Source organism: Camelina sativa, chromosome 14 (assembly GCF_000633955.1).
Source record: "Camelina sativa cultivar DH55 chromosome 14, Cs, whole genome shotgun sequence".
Taxonomy (NCBI): domain Eukaryota; kingdom Viridiplantae; phylum Streptophyta; class Magnoliopsida; order Brassicales; family Brassicaceae; genus Camelina; species Camelina sativa.
The window spans coordinates 21,845,242-21,854,198 of NC_025698.1; the positions used below are offsets into that span (position 1 = coordinate 21,845,242).

Consider the following 8,957-nt stretch of genomic DNA (forward strand, 5'->3'; position numbering starts at 1 on the left):
GGAAAGTCGCTTATCGTCCACATCAGCACTGCTTTTAGGTTGAAATTTTGGCCCAAGGACACATCGTATGCATCGAATCCAGTAGACCACAACTCTTTTGACTCATAAATAAGAGGTTGGAGAAAGACATCAAGACTAGCTCGCGGATGGTTTGGACCAGAATTCAGAATTGTAAGAAACAAGTACTCAACATCCATGCACATACCAGGGGGTAGATTATATGGCGTCAATATCATTGGCCATAATGAATGGTGACGAGACATCCCAAATGGATTGAACCCATCAATACACATATCCAAATACACGTTACGGGGTTCTTCAGCAAATTCAGGATTTTGTTCTTGAAAATACTTCCACTCCGCTGCATCAGACGGATGACTCATTTCTCCTACCTTTGCTTGGTGCTCGGCATGCCATCGCATTGCTGCTGCAGTCTTGTGACTCTGATACATTCTCTTCAGTCTATCACCAATAGGTAAGTACCACATACGACTATATGGTACTTTGGTTCTGCGTCGGTCATTCTTAGGCTTTCATCTTGGTGCATCACAAAACAAACATTTTTCTTCATTTTTGTCATCTTTCCAAAATAACATATAATTGTTTATACAAACATCAATTGTATGATATGGGAGTCCTAAATTGCGCTTCAATTTCTCTGTCTCGTAATGAGAACCCGTAGCCTGGTTTCCTTCTGGTAAATAATCACTCAACATTTCACATACTGAATCCACTAACTTTTCACTCATATTATAATCTGCCTTATTTTACATAACTCTAGCAGCTAAAGATAATTGTGACTGACCTTCACGACAACCAACATATATTGGATTTTTTGCACTTTCTAACAAGTCATAGAATTTTTTTTGAATGGTTAAGTACTGGTTCTTCTACACTCTGATAACCCCCATCCCATTGATAGTTATCATCAAAACCCACATTAGAAGGAAATGCATCATTCACCATATCCACATATCTATCTTCTACTACATTACCCACTTCCTCACTCCCACTAATAAATGTCGGATCAACAGTACTCGTTCCTATATCCATATTAATTTCTTCCCCATGCTTATACCAAACATAATAATCTGGCATAAACCCATAACTAAAAAAATGATTCCAAATTCTAGTCCCTAGAAAACGCTTCCTGTTTTTGCACCTACTACAAGGGAAAAAAAATTTACCCCCGTTTTCTTGTGCAAAAGGCTGGCTATTTGCAAATTGCATGAACTGCTCCATCCCGGCTCTGAACTCTTCTGTAAAATTTCCCGTCACCTCATCGATCCTCTTGTACATCCACTCTCGGAAATTACTATAATTGTAACTTCCTGACATTATTATAAATCTCTATGATCTCGTTTTTTTTTGTGTTGCGTTGTGTTTCTGTGAGTGAGAAAAACGATTGGTGAGCTCAGTTTATATAGGCATATTTAGCGACTAAAAAGTGATTATATCACGTAGTCACTAAATACAGGTACACCTACTCCGGAATGCTAAAAACGTGTTTTAAACCAACTTTTAGCGACTATTTTGCGATATTTGCAGCGTGTCGCAAAATTTTGTCGCAAAATAGTCGCCAAATTTACGACAAAACAACCAACTACACAATCAGTCGCTAAATTCGCGACTATTTTGCGACAAAATTTTGCGACCCGCCGCATATGTTGCAAAATAGTCACCAAATTTACGACAACACAAGCAACATTAGTCGCTAATTAGCGACTATTTTGCGACAACATTCACAACTACCTTACTTCGTCGCTTTTTAGTCACCATTTAGCGACTCAATATTTTTGTCGCAAATTAGCGACTAATACACGACTAAATATGATTCGTCGCAAAATAGTCGCTAAGTAGACGCAAAATAGTCGCTAAATTTAACGACTACAAATTTAGTCGCCGATTGTAGTCGGAAAAACCGTGTTTTCTTGTAGTGGAAGGAATTGGATCAATATGAATATAAATTTAATTATCATTAATTTGGTGTTACACGGATAATTTATCATTTCTATATTTTGCTAACATTATCAATATTAGAATATTGGATATATTAAATTGAGTAATTTATGATAATGTAGAGAACAAATTATTTTGCGGTAAACTGTGGATTAAATCCTATAATTAACAGTCAAAACCAATTATATAATCTTACACTAAACAAAACTAACACATAAATATAACTTAAAATTTGATCTATCTTCAATTTAGTGTAATCCTCTTTTTTTTTTCAATTAGTGTAATCCTCAACTAACACATATAAGACAGATTTTGGGGGTTTTCAATTTAGTGTAATCCTCTTTTTTTTTTTCAAAATGGGTCGGTTTTAATTCAAACAAACCCGATTGCAATAATTAGATCAGGCTTTAAATCCTTAATTAATGACATCCAAAGTAATTCTTAATTAATAATATCCTAAATAATCCTTAATTAATCGGAGTAGTTAATTATATATATATATATATATATATATTCCAAAATAAACATATCTACCGAAAATCAGGCATTTAATCAAATGAAATATTTAATCGGGAATTTTTATCCCTAAATTATCTCTACTTCAATGCTAATTTCCCAAAAAATTAACAGCTTTTAACATTATTTCAAAATAATAGAAACAATAATATTCTCTCCAATCAATTTAACCCAAACAATTATTTATTTGATTTCGATACTCTTTCACTACCATCGACTTGGTCGGGATTATGTTGTCGACAAAATCTGTCTTTTAGAACTTTAATTATGTTGTCGACAAAAGAAAAAAAAAACTTAATATGTGTGATAAGAGTTGAGAAGAAGCTCGAGTTGGTTTTTTTAGAGGGTCTGGTACTCTGGTCAATTTACTTAGAGAGTCAAGTTGGTTAGGGTCTGATCGATTTAATTGTTTTGGTTTTTGTTTTTGTTTTGGTTCAATATATTTTAATTACAATATAAAAGCTCATTATCAAATTATATTAACAATGGATGTCACTGTGCATTATTTCGATAGTTCGTATATGTTATTTAAATAATTTAGTATTGGTTATGAATAAAAAGAATAAAATATGTTTTTAATATTTTTGGAGTATTCCTAATTGTCGGGTCGGTTTTAATTAAAAAAAAATGATTGCACTAATCGGATCTTCATTCATTATTATCTTAGTCAAAATTGAAAACTTTCCTATTATTTGATAACAAATATTCGTTTTTAATGAAATCTATTTATTAGTATCAAATACAGATTTTCTATATTTATTATAGTTAAAAATAGATGAACTAATTTATTGATTCGAATTTATAATGAAATATTCGAATTAATTTCTTTATAATGCACGAGGTTATTAATTTATAAAACAAACAAAAAAACAAAAGAAATAGACTTGTGGTGTACCAGAAGGTAAATCCTAGTATTAATTAAAGGAGTAGAAAAAAGTACATAAACAGTTAATGAGTACATCTCCTGGGACTTAGACCATCATTAGTGGAGAAACTCTCCTAAGTTACTCACATATTAAATAATTATATAATTAATACTAAATTAATTAAAGCAATCCTAAGAGAACTTTAGCAAAATCATCCTTCCACTAGAGAACCCAAAGAAGGTTGCTCAATCATTATTAATTTTGTGTACAAGTGTTTTGAATTTAAACTTGACACACACTCTTGAAAGTGATTCAATAACGGAAAACTATAATGTAGACAAGGAAAGGGACATTGAAAGGAAATGAAAAAAGCTCAGCTAGAAAAGCTTCAAACTCAGGCTTGGAAAGATCTTGATACAAAGCTTCTATGATGCATTTCTCCTTATCGCCAAGCATCTTGGAAATGTTTTGAAGCTGAGAAATTCTCCATTCGTAGCTCTTTGTTCTGCCAGTGTTGAAGTTGGTTCTGAGCTCATCTACAACCAAAACATGAAATTTTAAAACCAGATTCTGCATTTTAAGAACCAAAACCAGAACCTGCATTTTAAACTAGAACCTGCATTTTAAACCATAACCTGCAGTTTTTGAAAAATCAGAACATGCAAATGATCCATTTAGTCACACTAAAACAGACTATTTTGTTTATACAATGCCAACAATTTCTACATAGGAATCATCTTTACGACAACAACACAATGAGTAGCGTAAATCGTTGCCGCACCAAGAATTTAACAATGACCAGAATAAGAGGATTTCAAATTTAAAGAAAATGGAGTTGACTCCTTTCATGTGATTATTCTTGAATTGGTAATAAAAGAAAGAGCGGCATTGTTGTTGCCCATGTTAAACATGTCCTGAAAGATAAAACCATTGTTCACAAATACATTTCATGAGCCTAGGGGAAATGGAAGTGTTGTTAAAGATCACAATGTAAGACAGAGCAATGAGACATATCAACTGAACCCATCTTCAAACACATTCATACCAAAGGCAAACCAACAAGTAAACAAGTAAACACTATAAAAACAAGTAAACACATTTCCTCAACTTCCGCTCTTTAATACTATATTCTTCTGTTCCAGCACATATATTCCGTTTTCCTTGTCTAACAGGTTTATCAGCCACTATAACAGGTTTATTAGCCATTACAAGCATGAGTGTTTCCAAATTAAAACAAGACAAGTTAGCAAATTATTAGTAATCTACCATCCAATACATGGTAAATATCTCTAGCCAATAGTCATGTAACAGAGTGTTAGCAACACCAAGTTATATAGGCAAACGTAATGTTATGGGTTGATTTACATGAGCAATCAGATGGCGGAAATGGCAAGGTATCAATCAGGTAACTCAGATCAAAATAGTAGAATTACCCCTGTTCTAAGAAACTTTCACTAAGATCTAATAGAGAGAGAGAGAGAGATGGAGAAATAGTAGAATTACCCCTTTCTGATGGCGTGGACGAAGATGTTGCCATCTGCTGAAAGAGCGAATCGAATCCCTAAGAGATGACGGCGACCATATACTCATTCAAGTTCATCTTGAACGGAGATGACGACGACGACGACTGTAACACCCGCGAACCAAAATCCCAGTTTAGGGGTTGCATCGGTCGATGCATGTGGTGCATCGGTCAATGCATGTCCGGTTCTGCGCGTTTCAACTTAAGTGAAACGCTGCGTTTTGGGCAAAGGGAAGAAGAAAACCCTTATATCGTTTCTTTTGTCTCATTAGTCGTTTTTGGCCGCTTCTGAGAGAAACAAAATAGAAAAAGAGTGTTCTTGGTGTTCGTGGAGATTTCTGTGAATTGGTGGCTTTTTCTGGTGAGATCTGAGGCTTAGGACGTTGTAGGAGGCTTCTAGAAGTGTTTTCTTGCTTGAGTGAGGTTCAGAAACTTCTTGGCAAAGGTAAGTGCATGACCATGGCTTATCTAAGCTGGAGATTACTCTGATCTGTTTGTTTCTGTGATGTTAGGTTTGCTAGTATGTTGTATGAGGCGTTAGGAAGTTTTTTGTGGCTTGGGATCGATTCTTGTGTTTGCAGGAACGGAGATCCGGCGAGAAGCTTCGGGGAAAAACGATGCTCGGCATTTGCGTCAGTCGATGCACTAGGAGCATCGGTCGATGCCAAGTAGAAGCATCGGTCGATGCAATTAGGGTTTCCGCATGATGTCGAGCATGTGTCGATCGATGCATACCTTGTGTCGGTCGATGCTTGTCCCTGTTGGTGTCGGTCGATGCAAGCCTTGCGTCGGTCGATGTAGAGCCTGGTTTGTTTGTTGATTGTTGTTTGATGGTTAGAGTATCTCTATTGCTTGTGTGTATAGCCCAGTAGATGGGAGGATTTCCTTACTTAGTGTTTATAAAATACTCATGCATTGCAATTTGTGTTTGTGATGCAGGTAAAGGCAAAGTGTGATCGTGGAATCAAGGCAATGAAGAGGAGGATGTTCTAGGGACTCGACTGGATGTTGTCTGGCATTGCTAGGTTGCTAGAGTTGGGTCTTTAGAGCTGGCTAGGTTGTTGGTTCCTTGTTTCCTGTTGTTTGATATTGGAGTATTGTTATATTTAATTATTGGCTATTAGTTATCGGATTATTGTTTGGATATTGGTATCTGTTATTTCCGCTGTTGGTTGTGCTTGTGGTTAGGTGGCTAGTGGATATGGGACCACTAGTTGTAGTTTATTATTATTATTATTTATTATTTAAAAAAAAAAACGGGTCGGGTCGTTTCAACGACACCGCTACGACTTTGAGAAAGAGTCTTCGTCTATTGAATCAGACCTTTTTCCTAGAGCCAAAGTAGGCGATCTCTCCTTTTCCGCTCCGGAACGGCAATCCGGTCAGAATAGACGGAGGAGAGTTCGAGAACTCCAAAACCCGGAGATTTGTTAAAGAAACGCCATAATTAAACCAATCGGAGATCCCAATCTAGAGATCGAGAGTATGAATTGAGAAAAGAAGAATCCATCGCGGTTAACATCGACAGAGAAAAGAGAGAAAGGGTCGGGAAAGAAAAAAAAATGATTTTTTTTTATATATTTACCCTATAACCAATCTAAACCTGACACGTATGCGAGGTTGCTCCAGCTCCTTCCTGAAGAAATGATTCGCGGATTATTAGAGAATATTATGGGTTTTTTATTTTTTATTTTGGCAATAAATAGGAGAGCAACTCATAAAGCACTCTCCAATAAAGATGCTCTTACAGTTCATTTTGAACAACTCGCTTTACTTGGCAAGGTCATTGATCTGAAGTTGAATTTATCTTGGTAGGTAATGTATATCATAAGACTACAAGTCGCTGACTGATCATGTTCAAGGCAGAGACACTCTTCCAACATTTGCAAAACTTCATGAGAAGCTACTTCTCAATAATGCTAATATAAGTAGTATAAATCTTAGTAATATATTCTTTTTCTTTTGTGAGAAAATATCTTAGTAAAATTTCGCAAATATATTCAAGGTGTTCCAGATCCTTCTATAGTTTCAACTTCCAACGTTGGTTTTTCAAACCTAGGTAATTGTGAAGTCTATAGTGTTTATCTTGTAAAATACTTATGACATTACACCATGTATATCATAATGGTATTCAAGAATTGCTTTCAACGGAAACAAAGAAACTGATATCTAAAGAAAACAGAAGAAAAAAGATAAGAACACAAAAAAAAAAAAGAAAAAAAAAAGAAAAAAACAATATTCTCCACTACATTCCCCGTAGAATTAATTAAACCACCAATTTGACCAACGAAAAAAAGAAAGAGAGGGAACTCTTTCTCATTAATTTATCCATGAAGAGCAGGAGGCGATTTGTGTGGCAGTCTCCGGCCAAGCACAAAGCTTGTGAACAAATGTAAAGCTCTTGAGGGTTGTGCGTACGGTACCATATGAGCTGCTCCTCTCACCGTTGCGAATGTCAGTAGATTCCCATACTCTATCACCCATCCACCGACCTACCTCACGTCAATAAGTTTACAATTAGGTGTAGAAAAATTAAGTACAAAACCAAATGAACTACAAATTTTAAAATTGAAACCTTACCAGAATATTTTATAAAAAGAACGTTAGTAATTTTTTAAACATTACATTAGCGAAGCCAAAACTAAAACCAAAACCAAATATAGAACAACCGAACTGAACAAGTTAATTAAAAGTGAAAATCAACTAAAATGTAGACCATAAACACATTCTTTGAGTATACCTAAAACATGTGACTTAATTTAATTTACGTATTTAGTTTCTTTTCTCCATATTTTATAAGAAAAATCCGAACCAATGGAAGCAAACCTATCTTCTAAAAACCTAAATCAATGCCAAAGAAATCAAACCAAGCGAAAAAAAGAAGAAGCTAGATGCTCAAAAACCAAGGGCAGAGCATACTTAAGTTTTTTTGTGGAACAAACCTGTCCTTTGTGGAACCAAGCTGCATAGGGAACTGTGGTGTTCAAGTAGAGATCATCTGCAAGTTCTCTTACAAGAGTCCTCGAACCCAAAAGTGGAATTACAGAATCTTCATCCCCACTGTATTTTATAAATTTGAAAAAATAACTTTGTACGTGTCTACCACCATATTACGAAAGTAAAAGAATAGAAAAGGGGCTAAAAGAAGGGAATTCAATTTACCTGAAGACCCAAACAGGGACTTTGCTCTTAACGATTCTCTTAAGAATTGGAAGTATGTTGGTGTTCCCGTCATTGTAATTGTAGTTCAAGAGGCTGTGAGGATGTGACACAAACTTAGAGTTAGATATAAAATGAGATATAAGATGGTTCAAGTTCAAGTTATATATACCTGCTGCACATAGACCATTCATATGGCAGTTGAGTTCGGTTAGCATGGAGAGCCTTTTGAACCTCAGGAAGAATTAAGTACAATTGCTCTTCATAGCTCATGCACACGTCCACCCCAAAACTCATCTTTGTACCCTAAACACCATATTCAAAGCGTTTTTTTTGTCAACATATTCTTATATTTTCGTTTCTATATTAAAAGAGTTTTTTAATTTATTCATAAAATATTTTTGCAGTGTAAAGTCAAACGCAAATATAGTTACTTTTTTACATTTGCGTCTAGTGTTAATAAGAAAATATTATTTTGTCCAAATACTTATATTTTGGGGGTTTTTTAAATTAAAATGTACTATATAATTCTATGTAAATGCAACCAAATAGTATAAGTCTTGGGGTAGACTCGTTTTTTCTTTCTTACCATTTTCTTTAGCCTGAGCTCTTGCTCAACGAGGGACGGGTAGCAGATATCGAGGAGGATGTCGTAGTAATTGACATATTGAGTGATGATGGTTCCAGCTTCATTCATTGCGGCTTCGCAGGATTTGCTTATGTTGTGTGTACTTGAGAAAGAGTAATCTTCAAAGTCACATTGGTTCATGATAGTGAGTCCAAGTTCATCAGAGATCATCCCATGTGACCAGAAGAACTCGTATATTGCTGGAACATCCCGGTCAAGCTTCAAAAGCGGATTCCCTATCTGAATAAAAAACAAAGGAATCAATCGAAAACAGAGCTAGCAAAACAGAGATTTGAAAGAAAAAAAG

General features: G+C 35.2%; 1 protein-coding gene across 1 annotated transcript in view; it reads right to left on the minus strand.

The window, feature by feature from the left end:
- The window catches only part of LOC104743855 (serine carboxypeptidase-like 44), a 3,612-nt gene continuing 1,635 nt past the window's right edge, over window positions 6,981-8,957 (minus strand). Inside the window, exons 4-8 of the mRNA XM_010464891.1 lie at window positions 8,612-8,901; window positions 8,195-8,328; window positions 8,026-8,118; window positions 7,806-7,923; window positions 6,981-7,355 (exon numbers count right to left, since the gene is read on the minus strand). Coding sequence (XP_010463193.1) covers window positions 7,188-7,355; window positions 7,806-7,923; window positions 8,026-8,118; window positions 8,195-8,328; window positions 8,612-8,901 — 803 coding nt within the window. The 3' untranslated portion in view covers window positions 6,981-7,187. The remainder of the gene's footprint in view (window positions 7,356-7,805; window positions 7,924-8,025; window positions 8,119-8,194; window positions 8,329-8,611; window positions 8,902-8,957) is intronic.